General features: G+C 40.3%; 1 protein-coding gene across 6 annotated transcripts in view; it reads right to left on the bottom strand.

Annotated features, from left to right (window-relative positions):
- The window catches only part of LOC148417642 (receptor-type tyrosine-protein phosphatase gamma-like), a 176,449-nt gene that overhangs the window by 64,853 nt on the left and 85,731 nt on the right, over positions 1-25,865 (bottom strand). For all 6 annotated transcript variants that reach the window (XM_088424153.1, XM_088424150.1, XM_088424152.1 and 3 more), the window contains 4 exons: positions 24,487-24,669; positions 19,536-19,684; positions 6,805-6,900; positions 2,098-2,164 (listed from right to left, as the gene is read on the bottom strand). In XM_088424153.1, coding sequence (XP_088280279.1) covers positions 2,098-2,164; positions 6,805-6,900; positions 19,536-19,684; positions 24,487-24,669 — 495 coding nt within the window. The remainder of the gene's footprint in view (positions 1-2,097; positions 2,165-6,804; positions 6,901-19,535; positions 19,685-24,486; positions 24,670-25,865) is intronic.

Below are 25,865 nucleotides of genomic sequence, written 5' to 3'. Positions count from 1 at the left end.
AAAAAATATAGAAAGGATTTATTTACCTTTGAGTGCTGCTTATTATGCCCAGATTCCCGAATAAGGGTTATCTCTAGCATCGTTTCCATGTAAATCATCTTCTTACTTCTCTTTAACATCATTAGCAATCTTAGAACTCATGGCTTACCCTTTCAACTTGGAATTAAGCAGTAAAATGCACTATAAATACGGTTTTGTAACCTCTCACAATTGAACAAAATTTTACCATTCAGCCATTTTGAAACAAGTGAGGCCGACCAATAGCAGACCACCATCTCCGTGAGGAAACGCCGAAGTAGTCACACGTTGCATGGAAGCAGTTAGACGGCAATAGTAAATAAGTGCAATTATCTAAAACGCCAGCGGCTGGAGGCCAAACAACACAAATAAGCCAACCCCTTGGGGTCCTGACAGTTGTTTTTGTCGCAAATCCGGGAAAATGTCATAAAGAGGAGAAAACTCAGTATTCCAGGTCGCAACATGAAAATAACGTAAGTCAGGGACAATTTAACACGAGGGTCCACTATACTTGAGAGTGTTTTACTACTCATTGATTTGCTTCTACCCATCAGACCTCATTCCTCTTATTCAGCTTTGATGGAGCTATGTACTCCACTGTCCCACACTGGAATTACATCTACAGTCAATGCTTTGCCTTGAGGCTTGGCTCCTTCTTTACCCCAACAGACCAATACAAAGTTTGCATCACAACAGCTCACTGTCGATCTTTCAGTATATTCTGCCCCCACCTGTGAACATAACCACAAAATACTTGTACCCTTCCACTTGGGGAAGGATCTCATCCTCAAGTCACAATGGGCAACACTTTTCTGAATGAGGAAAATCATCTCAGGTTTGTAGTTGCTAACTTTCATCCAAACAGATTCACTCATGGCTTCGAACCGGTCCAGCGAGAGTTGGATACCGCAGCTTGAAGAAGCCAAATATCACATCTTGAAACAGAGATGTGATATTGAGGCCACCAAACTTGACCTCCTCCACCCCCCACCCCCTGGAACACCTCAAATGTACCTTGAAATTCTGTCCATAAAGGTTATACATCTTGACAAAGGGAAACAAATTTAACTTACTGCTGGCATTTATGACAGGTACAGGGCCAGAGCAGCCTGTGTAAGGGGGTTTGGTGAACCTTACTCCCGGAGCACTCCTAAATGACATATATACCATAACATACTTGTCATACCATTTTACAGAATCATTTGATTTTTTAACCTGCCACGTTTTTATCTGAGGTGAAGGCAATCTAAATCCAGTATATGTAGGCCAAAGTTTGAATGTCACCGCTCACTTTCAGTATGGAGTTTGCAAGTCCCCTTTAGTGTAAGTCTTTTATTTATTTTCAAATATAATTTTAATATTTTTTTGCAGGTTATTTCCAGGGTACTATTATCAGACAATTATATTAATGTTACACTTATTAATGGCCTTTTGACAGGGGATTCTTCCAGACTTTCCCAGCAGACCCTCACCATACATTTGGGTCTGCCAGGTCTGAGCGACATTCTCTCCCATCATCAGAACAAAACACCTGGTGGTAATCAGTTGACCCTCAGTTGTTTTAGGCCATTCTGCAGAAAGTATGGTTTAAGCCAATTATTATGTGTGTGTGTGTGTGTGTGTGTGTGTGTGTGTGTGTGTGTGTGTGTGTGTGTGTGTGTGTGTGTGTTCTTTTTTTTTTTGTCCCCTGAGGTTTTATCGTTTTAATTTTCTCAGAAGGATGATGGAGGTTTGAGGGAGGTTTCTCATTTTTTTTGCATGGACAGATTTTTGGTAATGGAAGTGATAATGGAAGTGTTAAGTGTATATATATGGATAAGTGTAATATTTGGTCGATGGAGCGACTTACTGATGAATAGTGTGTGTGCGTGTGCATTTGTGCGTGTTCTTTTTTTTTTACTTTGCAATGGAAGATACTTTCTGTTCACTACCTCAGATTTGCTATTAAGTTGAAAATGGTTTGCAATTATCTGTTAAATCAGCTAGTTGCGATGGAATGACATTGCTTTTTATAGTTTCGCAAATAGAAATCATAAATTTCAACTATAGGCGAAACTGGAGCTTGGCAATGTCACTCACCATGATGTACCACACCCTTTAACCCATGAATTATAGGGTCAGCTGCATGGTTGTCTTTTTCTCCAACCTGAAACACACAAAAAAAGATGAGTTGTAAACATCAGTGCTCATCACAGATATTGCAATTTATCACAGACATTGTGTACTGTAAAAAATTGAGAAGATTACATGATCTATGCTTCCTCAATCTCTCTCTGTGCTCAAGCTAAGGCAGGGGTCACCAATATTTTTGAAATTTAAATAATAAGAAGGGCTACCAGTTTATGTGGACACCAATCATTGAATGTTTTCTCACAATAATTAAGGAATAGCTGTAGTAAATATGTAAATAGAGTGTAATATGTAATGTAAATGTAATTTATGTATAATTGTTTGTAAAATTCCTAGAAACTCTCAATGTTCTATTCCTAGTAAGCTATTGCAGAACAGGCCTGCGAGCTACTCCTGAAATCCTTGGGGGCTACCTGGCGCCTGCGGGCACCACGATAATGACCCCGGATCTAAGGAGGTACAGTATTTGCATTGATTGTCTAAATTTTGGGCGGCACAGGTAGAAATAATTGGTATGTCCACCTCACGTTGCAGAGATCATGGGTTTGCTTCTGGCTCTTCTTGTGTGGACTTTGCATGCTCTTTCTTTGCCTCCATGGGTTTTCTTCACATTCCGAAATATGTATATTAGACACCCTAAATTGCCTAAATTTTGTAACTTTTATGTGTTTGTGAGTGCAAGTGGTTGTTCTTCATCAGGTGCCATGTGATTGGCTGGCTACAAGTATAGGGTGTTCACTGTCTACTTTTATCCAAAAAGTTTTATTAAGTCCACCAAGAGCAGGCAAGCTTGAACAAGATTGTATGGTAAATTACAAATCACAATTTATTTTGAGAAAAACATCCATTCATGTTTTTACCATTAACTGAATAGGAAAAAAAGAAAATGACAAAACATTTTATAAATCAAAAAAATACATTAATAAAATGTTTGCACTGACCAAAACGGCTGTCTCTCAAAATACTTGATTCAAGACAAAATCCATTCTTTTCTTTCATCAAGAAGACTTAATTGACTCAGGTGATATGAGTTTCAGTTCAAACAATTAATCTTTTTCTATCGTATGCTTCAATTCACTTGCTTTAATGCTTTAATTCTGCCTGTTCACTCACAGTGCACAGATACCTGCAACAGCTTATTTTGAAGGCCCCTGGCAGACTTCATACAGTATGTATGCATATATATATATATATATATATATATATATATATATATATATATATATATATATATATATATATATATATATATATATATATATATATTTGCAGAATGGCGGCTCTAGACACACTTTCTATGGCGGTCAGGGAGAAGCTTTCCGAAGACCCTGATCTCCTGGAAGGTAATGAGGGATACAACATGTGACTCACCATTTAAAATGTATGTTCACAGGCAAAATAAATCTGATGAGGGAGGAAAAGAAAGGCAAGAACAGCTTCCAGACACGGTGCCAAAAAGGAGGAGGCAGATCAAAAGATGTGGATAGCGAAGGAACAGTCAGAGAGAGGCAGAGGGGCGAGTCATAGAAGGCAAAACACAAATGAGGATGGGGCGGCTCTCACCAAGCTCCAAATCAAGGCTGGTTCAAGTGTTTAGGTATGGACCATTAGTCGAGACAGTGCACATTTCCTTGGCCAGAACAGGGCCAGCGCCAGGGCCCTCCTACCGAAAGAGGTGACATAGGAAGTCAATCACCACGAGGGCAAGGATGTGGGCAGCACGGCCCGGCACCCTGGCAACAGCAACAACAACTGAGATAGCCACAACAGCAGGCGGTCACCAGCCAGTTCTATGCAGATGGCAATGACTAGGCCAATTATGGATTTCGGCAGACTTCTCACAATTCTACCTGTCTCCACACCACAAAATGACTCATGTTGTGGGACAATCTCTCACCCACAGATTTGTGTTGACTGAAAGTCGAGCACCTGTTCATCTCATGGGGCGAGACCTACTGACAAAAACACAAGCAACCATCTACTACAGTCCGGAAAAACTCACGGTTCAGTTCCGCAGAGGCGTGTCCTTCACTTGTTACCCCAGCCCGCAGATGGCCAGGTCCATGATGAAACATGACTGATGTAAGCCCACATTTATTGGGCAAGACTACTACCTGAACTAACGGAGGGTGGGGGTGGCTACTTGACTTTGCTGCATTGGAAACCCTGGATCGATTTGCTCTCCTCCTGCCACGCCACTGCCAACCTTGGCACCTTTGGAAAATTAACAAAATTCCTTAAACACCTTGCATTCCTGTGCCAGACCCACATTGCTGTTTGAGCGTGTCGAGCCTGACAATGCAATGGTTCACTGTGATTGATTTGGCTGATACATTTTTCTGCCTGCCACTGGCAAATGAGTGCAAACAATATTTTGCTTTCATATTTAACGGCTGACAATTGCAATACACACGCATCCCACAAGGTCGTAAGTTGAGCCCTGGGATTTTCAATTGAGTTTTGCGCGAAATGCTACAACCGGTAGAGGTGCCGGAGGTCGCCATATTGATCCAGTATGTCGATGACTTACTAATTGGTGATTAGTCAGCTTAAATTTGCTTAACCACAACTCATCATTTTTGTACTCGACTTGGTGAATTGGGGTTCAAAGAGTCAAGGTAGAAGTTACAGTGTTGCGGACGCCAAGTGCAATTTTTGACATGACTGTATTGAGATGGAGGAAAATCTCAGGACCCTGCATGCCGGCACGGTGATTGTGGAAGCCTTGGACCCGGAGGAACCAAACTCAGACATCCAGACCATTTAGACGTCCAACGACTTCCCCAAACCATCAGCAAAAGCGGCAGAATCAATGGCCATGTGGCCATTTTTTTTCTGATTATGTAGTTGGTTGCTTGTACATGGACGTTTTCGCAGACAAGTGTTTATTACAGTTACCGGGGCCCCATGTGGAGCACATGAATAGAACTCTCAAACAACGCCTCGCAAAGCCGTGCACTCAGTCAGGGCTGAATTGGCTCCGGGCCCTTTCGTTAGTGTTGTTTTCCATCAGACAATCTGTAAATCATCAGACGGGGTTCGCTCTTTTTGAACTTTTTGAACTTGTGTCTTGCTGTCTGATGCCGAGTCCATCCTTGGGTTTGGGGACGATTTATATTCTTTGCTGTTGTTTTTTTTTGTTGTTTTTATTTGTTCTTCTCTTTTTCTTTTTTTATTTAGTCTTGGTGACTGCTTTGTGGAGTCATTTGTATATTTTTTGAGGTGTTGAATAGTTTATTAAACAATTTAACAAAAGGGGGTAAGCATACTAGTTAATTATATAGTAGTATTCATAGTATTCAATTCTGTTCATATAGCTTATGTTGTTGGTACTATGAGTCATCGGTAGTTGTGTGTGTCTATGTATTTTGTGTTTGGTGCTTTAACATGAATGTTTTACAGCTTTTCCCAGAGCAGGTGATGGTCCTGGCTCGAGTTATCTCCCTGGCTATACAGTAGTGATGGTTCATGAACAATTGTCAGCCACCTCAATTATGACTTATCAGAACCGCCTGATTTTTGATAGCATGTTGGCTGAGTAGGATGGTGCTGGTACTTGCATAAGAGAATACTGTTGAACCATTATCCCAAACAACACAGCGCCTAATGGGAAAATTACCAGAGCCACGAAAGGTTTGCAAGCAATGTCCGTTAAGTTGAAAACTATGTCCGGGGTGGACGACGACCCCTTCCAGTCTTTCATGTCAACATTTTTGGGCAGATGGAATGGCCTTGTTGTCATTTTGGGAACTACTGTTTTAATAGAAATGCTAGTCGGGGTTCTTAGCTCTTGCCCGAGGCAGCAGACACCAGCAAGCAGCAGGCCAGGCACCGGTGGCAGCAGCCCAGTCACTTCACCGTAGCGTACTTCATGGCTACCTTCCCTCATGACTCGCCTCCACCCCAGCCGTAATGACTGCCAGCCGCAGCCAGAGCCTCTGCGTCGTCCCAGCGCAACAGGGCCGTGCCAAGGTCCGTGAAACCAAATCAAATTTACAGATGAAAATTCATAGATGAGTGCCCTGCTGTAAAAAAAAAAAAAAAAATAGTGTCTACACCGGGAGAGCAAATAGAAGACGGCAGCTACGGTGGGCGCTACCTTACCAAAAAAAAAAAAAAGGACTACTCAATCAGGTTTGGTGGCTCTCTGACTTCGCCGCCCTTCAACAAAGTCACCGCTATCAAAAGTTCTCAATAGGGATTGATTACTCTCTGACACTCCCCCCCCCCACCCCTCACCCCAACAAAGACTGGTCCACGGGCAAAGGAACTTTGAATACACGCACGTACGCACACACACACACACACACACACGCACATATAGATGAATACACACACACACACACAGACACACCTCCATTCCCCAGTGAGACCACATCCCTCAGAGCTGTATAAGAACTAGATGCAAAAGATGAAACAATGACCCTGATGCGGCTACTTTTGGTAGGATCAATGGTCCGGGATCTCGTGTACTTCTCATTTCTCATTTCTCTGTCTGGATTAAGTCAATTGTTTCACTATGTTATGATATTGGCGATCTTTCAAAAAAACAAATATGCTAGGAGGTAGTTTGAGGCGGAAAGTTGTTCTACGTTCCTTTAAAACAAATACATTCACTACATGTGACAGTAAAGGGGGGGAAAAAAAGAATACAACCTGAAGGAAAACTGCCATGGCTGCGATGATTCTCTTCTCCCTAAGTGCTGTACTGAGGCTGTCAAAGTCATCTGAGTTGTACATGTAGATTTGCATCTGTCATAGAGGATCAAAATAAATAAACAAATAAATAAAAACCACATTTTATGTTTGAAAACATGTAGGATACCGGCCCTTGAAGACTGGACTTTTGTTTGTATGACCAAGTAATTTTATCACTCATTACAAATGCTCACATAAGCAAAAGGATAATGCAAAAATGTAAACGCAACAATACAGCATGTAAGTGCCACAGCCGGAAAACCAAGACTGAATGACCGTGACCTTCGATACCTCCAACAGCACTGCCTTAAAAACCAACATGAGTGTGTAAGGAGTACCACCAAATGGGCTTATGAAAACTTAAAAAAAAACAGTCAGTAAATACAGTTTGTCACCACATCAGTGAGTGCGGTTTAAAACTCTACTATGCAAAGCAAAAGCCGTTTATAAACAACATCCAGATATGGCGTCGGGTTCTCTGGGCACAAGCTAATGTAATATGGACTGATGGAAAAGTGGAAAAGTGTTTTCTGGTCTGATGAGTCCACTTTTCAAATTGTTTCTGGAAACACTGGACGTCGTGTCCTCCAAACCAAAGAAGAAGAGGACCATACGAACTGTTACCAACGTAAAGTTCAAAAGCCAGCATCTGTGATGGTATGGGGGTGCATTAGTTCCCATGGCATGGGTGACTTACATTTCTGTGAAGGCAACATAAATGCTGAAAAGTACATACAGATTTTGGAGCAACATATGCTGCCATCCAACTGACGTCTTTTTGATGGACGCCACTGCTTATTTCAGCAAGATAATGCCAAGCCACACTCTACACGTGTTACAACGGTGTGGCTTCAAAGTAAAAGAGTCCAGGTTCTCCCCTGGCCTGCTTGCAGTCGAGGCTTGTCTCCCATTGAAAATGTGTGGTGCATTATGAAGCGTAAAATATGACAGAGAAGACCCTGGACTGTTGAACAATTGAAGCGCTTCACCAAGCAAGAATTCCACAAGAGAAGCTAAGAAGCAAAGTACCTGAGTTCAGACCCATGTCTTCAGGAATGGACTCTCATCCAATGTGTGAAATTTTGAGAAGATCCAATCATCTGGGTCAGATTACATTAGCTTTTACTGGTCTGATAAATCTTCAGAACGAAAATGGACGTGGAAGCCACGCCCATTATCGAAACATCGAAAAATTTGGTGGAGGTCAGTAAGCATGTCGAGAGGCTTGTCAGACTTAACTTCAGCGATATTATTTTGACGGGTTCAATTTTGTTTGTTTTGGCGAGACATCGTACTGACATTTTTCTTCGCCATTAGAAGGCGCTATTAGTAATGCAGTTTTCATGTATCTATAAAGTTTCAGATTTTTTGAAGCTTGTACAGCTGAGTTATTAAAGTTCATGTCACATGGCGAAGTAATGATTAAACACATATTTTGAAGCACGAAAATGATGTTCACGAAAATTTGAATAATTGTGTGTCTCAGTCTGATAAAACACTACAGCAAATTTGAAGTTCATTGGATCAAGCGTTTAGGAGAAAAAAGGAGTGGTTCAGGACCTGCAAACGAGCAAAAACGGGCCAAAACTGCACATTCAAAAATTCATAACTCTTTTTCTGTACATCTGAGCATATGGCTGACTTTTTTGTAGGTCTTGGTCCAACATAAGTCTACAAGATTTCGTAGCTCTAGGCGAAACGAGCCAAGACTAAGAGGCATTTTTCCACTCATAAGGCCATTTTGGAGCCATTTCACTTGTTTCGTTTTGGCGAGACATCTGAGTTTGAGATGGAATGCAGACCACGCCCATTATCGAAAAGTCGTAAAATTTTAGAATCTTCGTGTTCCATGTCTTAATGGTGTTCTGAACAATTTTCAGTTATTTTACTCAAACAGAATGAGCACAGCATAATTAAAGTGTAAAAAAATGACATATCAACCACTAGACGGCGCTACGAGCTATCTCAAAAATTTTTTTTCAAAGATGTCAAAGGCATGAGTCTTCATGTGTCTGTTACGTTTTAGATTTTTTGATGCTTGTACATCAGAGTTATCGAGATGTTTGTTACTCTTGGCGAAAGTAAAATTAAAGACATATTTTGAAGCTCCGTCCTCATCATATATGTCGTCAGATCTTCACCCAATGTTACCCAGTTGTGCCCTTACGTCTGATAATGAACCACAGCAAATTTGAAGTTGATCGAGTCAAGCGTTTAGGACAGGGGTGTCCAAAGTCAGTCCTCGAGGCCCGCTGTCCTGCATGTTTTCCAGGTTTCTTTTCCTGACACACCTGATTCAAATGATCAGGATCGTTATTAGGTTTTTGCTGAGCTTTCTGATGAGCTGATCATTTGAATCAGGTGTGTCAGAAAAAGAAACCTGGAAAATATGTAGGACAGCAGCCCTCGAAGACCAACTTTGGACACCCCTGGTTTAGAAGAAAAAAGGAGTAGTTCGGGACCTGCAAACGTCCAGAAATGCGTCAAAAATGCACATTCAAAAATTCCTAACTCTTTTTACCTACATCTGAGCATATGCCAACATTTCCGTAGCTCTAGGTCAAACAGGTCGGGACTGCCTGCACTATTTCGACCTTAGCTGGCGCTGCAGAGCCATTTTTTGTTTTTGCATTATTTTAGGAAACACCAAAATACCAAATTCTTCGCCAGGCCCGAAAAGTGTGCAATATTTGGTGACTTGTCGTGCATGTTTAGCCCCTTAAAAATGGGAAAGTTCTTTCAGAGTAAATAACAATAATAATAATGATAACTAGAGCTGCAAGCAACTATAAAGGGCCCTCACAGACCTGTGCACGTTGAGGTATGAAAAGGGCGGGGTATGAACAAGTAGGAGTATGAACGTGTTTGGGTATACGCATGTTGGGATAAGTGAACATTAAAAGTCAATGTGTCAGAAAATGTCCAAGTTTTATTACATTTGATCAGCAACCTCAATTAAGGTTTTAGAAAAATGCAAAAATGATGCTGTGTTATTTTGTTCCACATGGTGATGTTAGCACTACGATAAAAAAAATCGTTCATAGATGACTTCAGTACAGGACTCTTATCAAACATGTGAAATGTAGAGGTGGGATTCTGTTTGTTGAATTACAGTAGCTTTAATACAGCAATTTTGTTCGTTTTGGCGAGACATTGGACTGACATATTTGGTTACCATTTGGTAGCCCTATAAGTAATGCAAAAATCTATTACACAGATGTGTTACGGGTATGAGTATTAGTGTTTCTGTAAAGTTTCAGATTTTTTTTTAAGCTTGTACAGCTGAGTTATTAAGGTTTAAGTCACATGTGGCGAAGAAAACAAACACATTTTGAAGCCCCGCCCCCCATCATATTTGTCAGTGAATCTTCATGAATATTTGATCAATTGTGCCTCCAAGTCTGATTATACACAACAGAAAATTTGAAGTTAATTGAGTCAAGTGTTTAGGAGAAAACAGTAGTAGCTCGGGACCTGCAAATGAACAAAAACGGGCCAAAAGTGCACATTCAAAAATTCATAAGGTCTTGAGGTCCAACATAACCCTACAAATTTTTGTAGCTCTAGGTAAAATGGGCCAGGCTTTTTTACACTCATAAGGCCATTGTGGAGCCAGTTACAGACACTTTTTTCGTTTTGGCGAGACATCTGACTTTGAGATGGCGTGCAGACTACACCCATTATCAAAAAGTCGTAAAATTTTAGAATCTTCATGTTCCATGTCTTAATGATGTTCTGACCAATGTTCAGTTATTTTTCTCAAAAACAGAATGAGCACAGTAGCTGGAAGTGTAAAAAAAAAAAAAGTTTATTAACTACTAGGCGGCACAATGAGCTATTTCAATTTTTTTTTCAAAGGGGTCAAAGGCATTAGTCTTCACGTGTCTGTGACGTTTTAGATTTTTTAAGCTTGTACATCAGCGTTATTGATGTTTTTGTCACTCTTGGTGAAGGAAAAATTGAACACATATTTTGAAGCCCCATCCCCATCATATATGTCAGTGGATCTTCACCAAATTTGAAGTTGATTGGGTCAAGCGTTTAGGAGAAACAAGGAGCAGTTCGGGAGCTGCAAAAATCCAAAAATGGGCCAAAAATGCACATTCAAAAATTCATAAGTGTTTCTTAAATCTGTAGGAATCATTTTGAGTAGTTATTATACATTTGCATTGATAATATATATTTGCAGCATAAATGAGAGTTTTGAGCTTGGGTGCGGCTACAAGAGAACGACTTGACTGCAGAGTGCAAACAGCTGATAAGGAGACACTGACGATGGAGACCCTGGGAGGTGACATCAGGACCCCTGGGCTCACACGCACTACCAGAGAATGTGAAGATTGATAAAGGACTCTTGCTAATATTAACACATAAACAAGTATACTGTGTGCCAATTTTACATGTAATCAGATGCCTCTGTATCATATAAAATGGGGGGTGTTAGAAGTTGCATTGGAGAACATATGTGCAGGAACAAATAAACGCTACACTGCTCTCTTTCGATCCCAATCGAGAAGAATAGAAACTGAGTGCCTTTTCTCTCTTTATTGCCTAATTTTTTTAAATGTCTATTTGGTGAACCTGACAACATCTGAGCAAACGGCTTGCGTTGACTTTTTTGTAGGTCTCGACGTACTACATATGTCTAAAAATGTTAGTAGCTTTAGGTCAAACAAGCTGGGACTGGCTGCACTTTTTCAACCTTAGGTGGCGCTGCAGAGCCTTTTTTTTTTTTGCATTGTTTAAGGAAACACTAAAATATCAAAATTTGTGTCTTTAGATCCTCAAAAATGGGCAAAATATGTAACTAAATAATAGACTGTAGACTAAATAATAATAATAATTAATAATAATAATAATAATAATAATAATCTGAAGAAAAACAAGAGGGCTCTCACAGCAGTAGCTGCTCGGGCCCTAATAATAATCTGGAGAAAAACAAGAAGGTCCTCGCAGCGGATGCTGCTCAGGCCCTAACAATAACAATAACTAGAGCTGCAAGCAACTATAATGGGAACTCGCAGTGAACAGTAGAAGTCAATGAAAAGGTCAAACCTTCATTAGCCTTTGTTCAGCGGGAGCAACTAATTGAATGGAATCGGTAACATTGTATTACATTTTCATTAACAAGGTGATTCTAGCACTACGATGGAATGTAGGTTTGTTGATGTTTGTAGGAATGGACTTTCATTCAACATGTGAAGTCGTGACAGGATGAGATCATCTGAGCCAAACTACAGCAGCATTTATTGTTGCGATAAATCGTCATAATGAGTACTGCCGTATAGGCAAAGGAAAAAAAAGTGTGTTTAGCAGTACTTGCATGAAATGAAATTTAGAGAAGATCATGTTGGTCCAACTATATTAAGTTTTACTGGTCTGGCAAGACATCGGACTTTGAGGCGAATTTGAAGTCATAAAACTTGAGATTCATAATGTTCCCTATCTCAATATTGTCCTGACTAATTTTCAGGGAATTTACTGAAACAGGCATAGCACAGAACATGAAAGTGTAAAAATTAACTTTTTTGTCTGCCACCAGGTGTCGCTATTAGTAATTTGGAAATGTGTCATGTAGAAGATTTAGACCATGAGTCTAAATGATACTGTCAATTTTCAGATATTATAAAGCTTGTTAAGATGAGTTATAAAGGTTTTTGTGACTGTGGGCGAAGGAAACATTGACTTGATGGTTTGAAAGCCCACCTCCATCATATATATCATGGGATCGTGACTATTTTTGGACCAGTTGTGCCTCTAAGTCTGATAATGGTCTAGGCCAAAGTAAAAGTTGATGGCGTCAACAGTACAAGAGAAGGTGGAAGACTTACAAAAGGCCATAAATGCATCAAAATTGCATAAGTTATACCTCTTTGACAACCATAAATCCTACTTGTTTGTAGGTGACCAAATACTTATTTTCCACCATAATTTGGAAATAAATTCTTTAAAAATCAAACAATGTGATTTTCATTTTTTTTCCAGATTCTGTCTCTCATGGTTGAGGTTTAGCTATATTGACAATTTCAGGCCTGTCTAATTTTTTCAAGTGGGAGAACTTGCACGATTAGTGGTTGACTAAATATGTATTTGCCCCACTGTATGTTAGCCGAACTTGACGAAATTTTGCCCAGTTGTGCGACTATGTCAGATAATGGAGCACGCCAAATGTGAAGTTGATCGGGTCGAGGTTTTTGGTACCGAAAAATGTATAGAAACGGGCCTAATGGCACATTTAACAGTTGATAACTCTGGTTCTGTACATCCTAACATATGGTGCTCTAGAATGTTTTTGTAGGTCTTGAGGTCCTACATATGCTTAACAGATTTCGTAGCTCTTGGTCAAACGGGTCGGGACTGGCTCAATTTTAGGATCATCTGTGTTCAATTACATCAATTTTTGCTGATTTGTGAAAACTCCGACTTTGAGGTGGCGGACAGACCACCCACTTTATCACAAAGTCGTAAAATTTGAAAACCCTTATCCTCCAAATCTCTATGCTATTGGGACAAATTCTCAGTTCATTTATTCTTACGGGCTTTGCACAATACATGAAAGTTAAAAAAAAAAAGACATTTTTCTCTGTAATTAGGTGGCGCAATAATTAATTTGACAATTAACCTTGCAGATTTTTTAAAGGTCTTACTAGTAAATTTCTGTAAAGTTTCAGATTTTTTTAAGCTTGCACATTGGAGTTATTTAGGTTTTTGTTGCTCATGGTGAAGGAAATTTGACTTTGAAACATGTATTTTGAAGCCCCGCCCCCATCATATATGTTAGCCGATCTGTGCGAAATGCCGAGGTGTGCCCCTATGTCAGATAATGGGGTACCCCAAATGTGAAGTTGATCAGGTCAAGGGTTTCGGTACCGAAAATTTTACAAAAACGGACCAAATGTTCAATTCAACAGTTGCTAACTCTGGTTCTCTACATCCTAATACATGGCGCTCTTAATGTTTTTGTAGGTCCTGAGGTGCTACATATGCGTAAAACATTTCGTAGCTCTAGGTAGAACGGGTCGGAACTGGCTGCCGTTTTAAGAACATCTGGGCTCCGACTTCGCATCGTATATATATATATATATATATATATATATATATATATATATATATATATATATATATATATATATATATATATATATATATATATATATATATATATATATATATATATATATGTACAGTGGGCCCCCGTGTTACGAACTTAATCCGTTCAGCGGCTACGCTCGTAACTCGAACTGCTCGTATGACGGGCAATCCAAACCTATGTTAATTCGTGAATGCGTGCAACACGTGCAAAAACCTTAGGTAAAAACATCACGACTTTATACACATATTAAAAATGAGTAACATAACCTACTGTACAGTTAAATTAAATAACATAAATATACAAAGGAAAAATGACATTTACCTTTGGGGCGACGTGACTTGAGCTGGGTGGAGGCGGAGGGGAGCAGAGACCGACCCGCAGAATTTATGTACAGTCGGCCCCCGGCTTACGAGCACCCTGATTTACGAACAATTCGCCTTACGAGCGTGGATAGGGGAGATTTTTGTCCTCCGCTTACGAACAAACCTCTCGCCTTACGAGCAATTCGACATGTCGGCCATTAAGTATGTAGAAATGTTCTCGTTTAATTGCGTCAATAAAATCAACAGTAGCGACATCATCAATCATCAATAGAAACTTGTGGCAGTTACGTGAACGCTATTGGTCTTACAACGTCACACTGACTGTCTCACTCACGATGTCTAAATATATTACCATTTAAGTGTAGTGTTTGTACAGCTAAAGGGGAAACAGCTGACATGAAATTAAATGTGCCGATTGCAGGACAAAGAATTGTCATTGGTTTAAATGTGTGTTTTTTTTAAAATTAATTGTCAATACATTCCAACCGTTTAAAAAAAAAAAGTGCGAATAATTATCAGTCAGTCACGGAGATGCGAATATGCTATTGGTCGATTAAGGTCACCCGGTCTCACTCACGGAGATGCTATTGGCCGGCGTCACACGTCAATCACAGAAATGCCGATATGCTATTGGCCGAACGCCTTTATCTAGCTTGATGGGACAGGATGGAAGGAAGGAGAGAAAATTAGTGAAAAACGGAATGTTGTGAAGACTTTGCAAACTTTATCTGTTAGACATAGCTTCTAAAATTACTAGCAGCGGTAAAGAAAGAAATAAGAGGATGATGTTTTAGTATCTGCGTGATTTGCACCTTGACTGAAAGAGTTACTGTAACACTGTAAGACCAATTGCATATTCATCGCCGTGTTAATTTTGAGCGTTAGACTCTGCCTCCCTCTGCTTACACGCAGCTCAAGTCTCGTCGTATCACAGGTAAAAACTATTAATCCCTTGTATTTATTATACAATGAAATTGTACAGCAAATTATGTCACTCAATTTTAATATATGTATACAGTGTGTCGTTTTTACCTAAGGCTTCGGCGCGCGTTGCACGCATTCACGAATTAACATGGGTGCTGGATTGCCCGCTATACGAGCAAATCGAGATACGAGCGTAGCCGCTGAACGGATTAAGTTCGTAACCCGGGGGCCCACTGTATTTATTTTCTTAAACAAGAACTTCATACTAAAACATATCACCGGCGATTTCCTTCTCTGTAATCCATAATAGAAGAAGCCTCTCCATTTTGTTGTCGAGCGAGGTCCGTCCCCCGGCAAGGAAAGTCTTGCCCTTAGAAGATTACCGAGCGGTTCCGTCCATACTCACGAGCAAGGTTAACTATGCATGCGCCTCCTTCGTATTTTTTTATTATCTCCTGCTTGGTTTCTATTGTCATCATCCTCTTACTTCTTCCTTTACCGCCACTTGCAATTTTAGAAGCCATGTCTAACAGATAAAGTTTGCAAAGTCTTCACAACATTCCTTTCTTCCGTTTTTCACTCATTTTCTCTCCTTCCTTCCGCCCCGACCAGCTGTGCCATCAAGCTAGATAAAGGCGTTCGGCCAATAGCATATCGGCATTTCTGTAATTGACGTGACGCCGGCCAATAGCATCTCCGTGAGTGAGACCGAGACCGTGACCGACTCCGTGACTGACACCGTGACTAAGACAGTGACTGTGACATTGTAAGAGCAATAGCGTTCAACTCTGCCGTGACAAGCATCAACTACTGATTTTGTTGACGCAGCAAAGCGAAAATATTTGAACTAATACAGTGTCTGGCATGTCAGATTGTTCGTAAGACGAAAGGTTTGCACGTAAGTGGGGGACAAAAAACTCCGCCGACCACGCTCGTAAGTCGAAATGTTCGTAAAAGAGGGTGTCCGTAAACCGGGGCCCTACTATATATATATATATATATATATATATATATATATATATATATATATATATATATATATATATATATATATATATATATATATATATATGAAAGTTGAGACCGTCAGGTGCTTCTTTTTGTAGAAATCCCAAGAGGCTGAATAATGTCTTTTGCCGCGTTCAGATGAAGCGCGATAAAGGTGTAAAAGTGGACGGTTTTGTATTGTATTCAATGGAGTTCGGGCAACAGGGCGCGATGACGCGCCGGGCGATGTGATGGACGCATGGGAGCGACGCGAGACGCCGCGCGGTGCGTAAATACGCCTGTTGCGTCAAGTTAAAAAATGTTAACTTTTGGCGCGCGTCGTGTTGCGATAGCCAATCAACTTCGGGAACCTTAAACGTCTCACCCAGGGGACAGGAATGAACCATGGCAGGTTGCTTGCGGTCACCTGGAGCTATCCAACACGGCCAGCTGAGCTTTCAATACAAAAACAGAGCCAAGCAAGAGCATTTACCTGGCTTTGAGAATGGCGGAAGGTAGAACTTGGCACAACTATGTGCACCGTTTGCTTCCTTTTTAACAGCTGTTGAACCGTAGTTACTGTGCCAAGATAACAATAGTGCACCATTGAGAGCTCTGTATTTAGCGAAAAAAAGTGACTTCACAAAAGTGATCATCTTGACCCCGCGACAAAACGCCTTGCGTAAAGCATAAACGACGCGTTAGGACGTATTCCATCTGAATGTGGCAAAAATTACATGACACAAAGGGTCAGATATTAAAAACATAGGGACAGTATTCGACTGCTGTCTGTAAATTTTACTGTGCAACTTCAATTGATAAGTATGCAATGAAATCCAGATTGTGGACTATTAAAAATAAAGACTCCTGTAACCCTGGTTAAGATGGACCTTCCAAAGTAAAAGTCTATTAATAAAATAGTCATAAATTACTTTCCTGGTAAACACAAAATAGATTACCATGACTGAAAAGCGTGTTAAAAGATTAAAACATTCCAAATATAATTTGGTATTATTATTTTTATGGTCAATTTAAATGATTAAATGACCCTTAATTTTTATTTTGGAAGTCGCGTAGCAGAAAAAAAGTCAATGGAACTCTTTTGTTAATTCTTTTTTTGCCACGACAAAGGATTTTTGTACGGTTCACAACTTGTCTTCCACATCTTTAAATCGGTTCAAACCCACTGAACGATATATTCTTGACGGTGGACTTCCAAGTTGTGCGATTCAAGATGGCGAGCTACCCTTGAGCTCCGCGGATTGTGCCTCGTGCGGGAGCAACAGAACTTGGACAAAACTGAACATTGCTACGAACCTGGTAGGATCAATCCATTTTTTTCCTTCACCACTGTGGATTACAGTTATAAGGATCGAACATTCAGGACGTCCAGAAGAACTATAAATCGGGATTTAATCTTGGAACCTTAGACAACGAACATTTGACGTTACGCATTCGCGAATTGTTGGACTTGAACGTTGTCACTTGTATTTCCCATTGTAATGCTGTGAAGTATTATTCTTTTGTAAAACAACTGTTCTGCCCACAGTGATATTTGTTGAGAAATGTTTCCAAATGTTGTAGTTCTTTTGTTCTGTTTACAATCACGTGTTCGTTCCGTGTATTTAGCTTCCGCTGTCTACTTTATTTTGAAGGCGCAAACAGGAAGTCGCCGTGTGTAACGGTAGCATATAGGCCGTGCTAAGAAAAGAACGTGCGCAACTTACCTACCTCCGGCTGGACATTGTGTTTGTCTTCGTGCTTTCTTGTCCCTCCGAACGCAATGGCTGTAAGTCCTGTATTTTGCAGTGTTCTAGACATTGTTTTGGTTGAATTTATATGAATGTTAATGGCCGAATTAGCATATTTAAAGATCGCGAACGTGTTCGTTTAGCATCGCTAATTGCTAGCTGACGTTAGCATCTAAGCTAATTCATTTTCTACGGAAGTCATTTGTGACGCATTTATTTCGTTAGCAAAGTGCTAATGCTAATTTCGTTTGTTTTCAGTTTCACTCTGAATGTTCATGAACCTCAAGTCATCCCAAGTGTAATAAAAGGAGCAAGACGCTCAGCTACCTGGCTCATGAAACTAATGAGTTTGGCTTGCTGTTGAACAACGTTCACATACTACGTGTATCCAACACGTTGCGATAACAGTAAAACAACAATAATACTAAATGGTTGAAATTAGAGTGTACTCAAAACAGATTAAAGACATAAAATTCGAATTTAATAATATAACAACCCGGGTTGAGAAAGAAGTCAATTTAAACTAAATAAGTTAAAATAGACAAGGTAGATAACCAAAATCAACAGAAGAGGGAAATAGTATTGTATTTTCTCACTCTCATGTTGAATTCTATGTTTATCTGTGTGTATGTTGCTGTATGTTAATTGTGTGTTTTCTTTTCAACTAAAATAAGCCGGCTGTTCAACTTATTTTTCCTGGTCCGTGATCATTTATTTGGTTTTTATTTAATCACTTCTCTAGTAGACGAACTTAGCACTAGTCCAATTATTAGAAATTACTGTAAGCACTTAGAAAGTGTTACACTCCATATACTGTACATTTCCTGAAATGAAAATTCTGTTGCTTGACACCTCAGTGACAATTGGTATGACTTGGCCATTTAACCTTTCTGAAAAAGCTATTTTGGAGTGAAATGTAAGAACCATTTCACTGCTTTACTTATTTTAGAGAATAGCAGTAACTTCGAAAATCATTTCCCTTCAAAATGTTGCAGAATACTGTATGACATCTATAGTATTCATTGCTTGTTGGTTTATATATGCTCTCCATTTTATTCTAATTAAAAACAACAGCGCTTCTGCCTATTCTTCCCAATTTTTATTGATGGCATCCCATGACAAGAAGACAATATATCCATAAGCCCATCAGATGTCTTTAGTAATATTTTGTTCTCTTGATTTTACATTATCTACATCAACTGGTTACTTCCTTCCAATTTATTTGTCACCTTCTACTCTGTGTACTGCATAAAAAGAAAGCCATCAAGACAGATAAAAGAAAGGACTTAAAGTAAATTAGAGGAATTACCATAACGTTCAATTATATTAGCCTCAAAATGTATGTGCACTGAACATAGCTTAACTCAGTCCATGTTCACATAGAAACCAAGCTAGGCGTTTATAGAACAACAACAACAACAAAATTAAGATTGGGTTAGGTTGTTTCAGCTAATGCCTGTGCGTCCATCATGAATTTGCTGAAAAAAATAATGCTGCATGTGGATGAAATACAGTGGCAATAAACTTCTGCAAATACACTGTAATTTGTTTACACATGAGTACAGCCAGAAACTGTAAGTTGACCCATGTGAGAGCTAAAATTGTGTTTACCTCCACTAGGTAACGTTGGCCATTGATGCTATGCTCAGAGCCATCTGATCCATTGCTTGGTCCCCAGTGAAATTCCACTTTCTCCGCCTTAAATCTCCCTGGTAGGCCTGCTCCTCTCACAAAGTAATCATTTTTTAGCATAATTGCCACTGGAGGAAAGACAAAAATAAAGAACAGGAAAAAAAATGAGAAAAAACATTGGGAACTGTGGAAAAGTACAGTGCACACAGCCCCTGTAAAGAAACTAAAACACTACCTGGGTCTACAGGACCAAATTTTCAGTTTGTTATTTTTTTTGTACAAAATAACCCATTTGCTATTATTCTCTATTTGTCATAGTGGTTCTGATTTGACCCAAGTTTGGTTATTTTTGCATTTAAATTGAACCTCCAAGCGAGAAAATCAGACAAAAATTTAAGAAGGTTCTACCCTTATCAAAATAACAAACAAATGAGCAAACAAACAAAAAAAAACAATTGCTGAAATTGTTGGATCAGTTTGAGCAAGCTTTGATTGTGTGTGTGTGTGTGTGTGTGTGCGTGTGTGTGTGCGTGTTTTTTGGTGCTCCAAATTACACATATATATATATATATATATATATATATATATATATATATATATATATATATATATATATATATAGTCGGCCCCGGTTTACGAACACCCTCTTTTACGAACATTTCGACTTACGAGCGTGGTCCGCGGAGTCCCACACTTACGCATAGACCGTTCGCCTTACGAGCAATCTGACATGCCGGCCAATGTATTTGTTCATATATTTTCGCCTTGCCACGTCATCAAAATCAGTAGTTAAAGCTGGTCACGGCAATGAAGAACGATATTGCTCTTACAATGTCACAGTCACTGTCTCAGTCACGGTGTCAGTGACGGTCTCACTCACGGAGATGCTATTGGCGGCGTCATGTCAATCACAGAAATGCCGATATGCTATTGGCCGAACGCCTTTATCTAGCTTGATGGCACAGCTGGTCGGGACGGAAAGAAGGAGAGAAAATGAGTCAAAAACAGAAGGAAGGAATGTTGTGAAGACTTTGCAAACTTTATCTGTTAGACATGGCTTCTAAAATTGTAAGTGGCGGTAAAGGAAGAAGTAAGAGGATGATGACAATAGAAACCAAGCAGGAGATAATAAAAAAATACAAAGGAGGCGCGTGCATAGTTAACCTTGCTCGTGAGTATGGACGGAACCACTCGGCAATCTTCTAAGGGCAAGACTTTGCTTGCCGGGGGACGGACCTCGCTCGACAACAAAATGGAGAGGCTTCTTCTTTTATGGATTAAAGAGAAGGAAATCGCCAGTGATATGTTTTAGTTTGAGAAAAGTTCTTGTTTAAGAAAATAAATAAATAAATTCTGCGGGTTGGTCTCTGCTCACCTCCGTCTCCACTCAGCTCAAGTCACGTCCCCCCAGAGGAAAATGTCATTTATCCTTTGTTTATCCATGCTTGATATATTAACTGTACAGTAGATTATGGTACTAATTTTAAATATGTGTGTAAATTAGTGATGGTTTTAACTATGAATTCACCACGTGTTGCCAGACAATGTGTTCGTATAATTAACCTCGCTTTGCTACATTAACGAAAGCATCTGCCCATGCATGACACTGTAATGCTGATATGCTATTGCTCTTACAATGTCACAGTCACTGTCTCAGTCACGGTGTCAGTCACGGTCTCACTCACGGAGATGTTATTGGCCGGCGTCACGTCAATCACAGAAATGCTGATATGCTATTGGCCGAACGCCTTTATCTAGCTTGATGGCACAGCTGGTCGGGACGGAAGGAAGGAGAGAAAATCAGTCAAAAACGGAAGGAAGGAATGTTGTTAAGACTTTGCAAACTTTATCTGTTAGACACGGCTTCTAAAATTGCTAGTGGCGGTAAAGGAAGAAGTAAGAGGATGATGACAATAGAAACCAAGCAGGAGATAATAAAAAAAAAAAAAAAATACGAAGGAGGCGCACGCATGGCTCGTGAGTATGGCCGTAACCGCTCGGCAATCTTCTAAGGGCAAGACTTTCCTTGCCGGGGGACGGACCTCGATCGACAACAAAATGGAGAGGCTTCTTCTATTATGGATTAAAGAGAAGGAAATCGGCGGTGATATGTTCTAGTTTGAGAAAAGTTCCCGTTTAAGAAAATAAATCAATAAATTCTGCGGGTTGGTCTCTGCTCCCCTCCGCCTCCACCCATCACCAGCTCAAGTCACGTCGCCCCAAAGGTAAATGTCATTTTTCCTTTGTATATTTGTTATTTAATTTAACTGTACAGTAGGTTATGTTACTCATTTTTAATATGTGTATAAAGTCGTGATGTTTTTACCTAAGGTTTTTGCACGCGTTGCACGCATTCACTAATTAACATAGGTTGCCCGTCATACGAGCAGTTCAAGTTACGAGCGTAGCCGCTGAACGGATTAAGTTCGTAACACGGGGGCCCACTGCATACATATATATATATATATATATATATATATATATATATATATATATATATATATATACACACACACACACATTATAAGGTACCATGGAAAGTCTCAAGTGAAAAGGTCTGCTTTTAGGAATTTCCTTGTATAGAGCACACAGAGTGATAGACAGGGGTGCACATATTTTTTATCATCAGTTACTCACATGTGTACCAGGATGTAGTGTTAGGTATGCACCCTTTCTTTCATTAAAAAGTATCCTCAGTTGCTTTCTCAGTTCTTTACCAAATTAGATTCAAGAGTTTTGGGGTTTTTTTTTATCGTCATGTCCATCATAATACCTCACATTGAAAATCTTATTCTGTTCATTTCCCCAAGCAGACTATATTCCATAATCATGCAATTAATAAGGTAGGCAATAAAACAAAACAAAACAAAACAAACAGTAATAGAGCAATAAGGGCAGTGGTAATGAACCACTAATAAATGAATAGACATTCTGAGTATATTTCAGTGTAGACTGAGTGAAGAAACTGTTTAAATATGAGGAAGATAGTGCTAAATATTATGTATTTAGCAGCTTTCCTGCACTGCAGGGTTGTAAGGTGCTTTTGTATCTGCGGTAAAGTGACGGGTGATGACGCAAATTAGTGCCTGGGGGATTTTGTTCAGGATCCAAATGGCCTGTGGATAGAAGCTGATTGCCAGCCTGGTAGTTCTGGCCCTTAGGCTCCTGTAGCTGTTTGCCTAATGGCAGCAGTTCAAACAGATTGTGTCGTGGGTAAGTATTGTCCCTGATGAGGTTGTGTGTTCTCTGCAGAACCTTGGTGTGCCAAATGTCCTGCAGTGAGGGGAATGCTGCTCCACAGATGTGCTGTGAGGTCTTCATCACACGCTGGAGAGCCTTCCTTGTCTTGGGCCGTACAGTTGCCGTACCTGTGATGGAGGTGGAAAGGAGACTTTGGATTGTTCATCTGTAGAAGATGTTGAGAATCTTTACTGCCATGCCAAATTTCTTCACTCTCCTCAGAAAGTACAGTCTCTGTTGGGACTTCTTGATGATCTGTCGAGTGTTCTGAGAACTGGTGAGATGTAGGTGCAGAGGAATTTGAAGGCTTTCACCCTCTCCACCTCCGTCCCATTGAGGAATAGTGGTGGTTTGTGCGGCTCCAGCTGCCGCCTAGGGACTATGATCAGTTCTTTGGACTTGTCTGTGTTGAGGTGGAGAGTGCTGTTGTGACACCAGGCTACAAGGTCTGCCACCTTTTTTCTATATGCTGTCTCAACCCCACCAGTGATCATCCCGATGACTGTAGTGTCATATGCATACTTAATTATGCTGGTGTTGTTTTGTGAGGCGACACAGTCATGGGTTAAGAGTGTTTAAAAAGGGGCTCAGCACACAGCTCTTGGGTGTAATCTTGAGCTTACAGTTCTGGTGTTAGATGTGTGGTTATGGACTGACTGATTGGGGTCTGCCTGTGAGAAAATTCAGCACCCATTTGCAGAGGGGTGCCAGACCAAGTGTGAGGAAATTATCTGTCAGTTTGTCAGGGATAACTGTGTTGAATGCTGAGCTGTAATTGATGAAGACCATTCTTACATAGGTGTCCTAGCCCTCTGAGTGCGTGAGCACTGTGTGGATGGCATTGTCATCAGTTGTCCAGTCCTGATGATATGCAAACTGTAGAGGGTCTTTTTGAAATGAGTTATGACAATCCTCTCAAAGTACTTCATCGTGATTGGGTTGAGTGCGTTGGGATGGTAATCATTAAGGCAGGTCATGGTGAGCTGCTTGGGGACAGGCACTACGGTGGTGGCCTTGAAGCAGTGGGGACAGAGGCTTGTGCAAGGGACAGGTTAAAGATGTCCGTAAACACATCATCTAGCTTTGACTAGCAAACCCTGAGTGCATGGCCCGGGATGTTATCTGGACAGGCTGCTTCCCACTGGTTTGTCCTGCTCAGAACCTTGCGCATATCTGCTGGTGTCACCATGAGAGAAGGGTCCCATGCATACTCTACGCCCAGCATCCTTCCCTGCTGATCAGGATTATTAACGTCATAGCGGGTGTAGAACTCATTCAGCTCATTCGAGCATCATTGTTTACTCACGTAACAACAAACCCTGCCACCTTTGTGTTTCCCGAAAGCTAATGTCTGGTCTCCTTGGTGAGTGTGGATAAAGTGCTTGAAACAAAGAATCCTTGTAACTCTTTTTTTTTTCCATGTTTTCCTGATGTGAACCTGAGGTGATATTGTGTCAAACCATATCTGATACGGACTGCCTTTTCAGTTTACATTGATTAAATGGAGGAATATATCATGGAGGAATATATCATTGTGCTTAAATGCCAGGATAGAGCAAACAGGTCTGGAATGCTTTTACCAGGGTTTGCCTGAAGTGATAGCTATGTGGATTCTACCACATAGCAACAGTGGGACACTATATTCCCTTGCCTCTTAAGTCTAGGATCGCCTGCTTTATGTTCACTCTACCTGTTTTGCCAGTATTTTTCATAGATGTCTCATTTGAAGATTCAGTATCAAAGCCCTCCAGTGTAATTTCCTGAAACTCAGTGGAGATTTTCGCATCATGATCCACAATGTTGATTGGTGACTGGTTTTTCTCATTACATTCTGGATAGGCTGATAACCAGCCCTCATCTGGTCCATATAAACCTAGAAAACAGAAAAGCAAGTTCTCATTAAATAAGTGATACACTGTGATGCAGTCGTCTTTAGGAGTGTATTTCAAACAGCATTCCAGTGCAAGAATTTTTCCTGTTAAAGCAAGGCTGCCAAGTTGTGTGAATTTAAATGAAACATTGCTTACAGCAAGTGCCAGAAACTGAGGCAGCAGCAGAAAAAAGAAATGGCAACATCTGTATTTCTGTAATGTGGTAAAACATTTGATTACTATGAGACAGTTGTGCTTTCTCTGTTTGGTGACACTGTACCGACAAGCCCCTGAATATGCACGGCTGACCTCTTCCTAAATCCATTTCAGACAGGTAATACGTGGAAGATGTCAGTCACAGTGTGAGCTGACAAGGGACACCAAAACATGTCAGATGAGGTTGAGGATGCGGACAAGTCATATTTAAATCCAAAGAGACATTCTTTGACAGTAAATATCTAGTGTAAAAGCTTGAAGCCAGTAGAGCAGGTGAGTTTTTAAAAGATTTACTACACGTGCTGGGAAGGCCACAGCTGAATCTCAAGGAGCCCAGGGTATTTAAAATTGTAGTAATGGCAATAAGGTTATCATCTGTCTTTTAGCAGGATTAGGAGATATTTACTTTTAACACCTGACACTAGAAAAACCGCTGAGAGCAAGAGGCATTAGAGAGCTCAAAACCCCAAATCACATCATAATTTCTGATTCGGAAGCTCCACTTCATAGAATTCCTTATCTTAAATTCCTTAAATTCCTTATCTTAAATTCTTCTTAAATTCTTTAAGGGACGGAAATTATTGCAAACAATATGAAGCTATAACAGCATAAAATACACTTTAAAATCTTTGGTGTCATGACCTGGAGCATTTCCCCCTCGTGGGGCTTTATCTTATTGCAGGACGAGCCTGTCTGAGTGAGGGGTGGAACCACCGGCTGTGCACCTGCTCTGAATATCCATCACCTATTTAGCGCAGCCTGAGCAGGGTGGCGGTGTCGGATTATTCTCTGAACCGCCGTCGTGTCAGCGTCTCTTACATATTGTATTTATTTGTCCGTCTCCTAATTTTTTCCCTAAGTTGCTACTTTGCCACGTGAATATTTTCCGCGCTACCTTTGTCTTTACTTTTTCACCCCGAGTCATTTTTCGAACGCCTTACTTTGTTACTTTTTTCGAGTGGGGTCTGATTGCAGGATGTCG

This window comes from Hippichthys cyanospilos, chromosome 9 (genome assembly GCF_059441005.1).
Source record: "Hippichthys cyanospilos isolate Australia breed blue-spotted pipefish chromosome 9, RoL_Hcya_1.0, whole genome shotgun sequence".
In the NCBI taxonomy this organism is placed as follows: domain Eukaryota; kingdom Metazoa; phylum Chordata; class Actinopteri; order Syngnathiformes; family Syngnathidae; genus Hippichthys; species Hippichthys cyanospilos.
The sequence above is the reverse complement of the archived record's forward strand: the minus strand, read 5'-3'. Positions and strand labels throughout refer to the sequence as shown.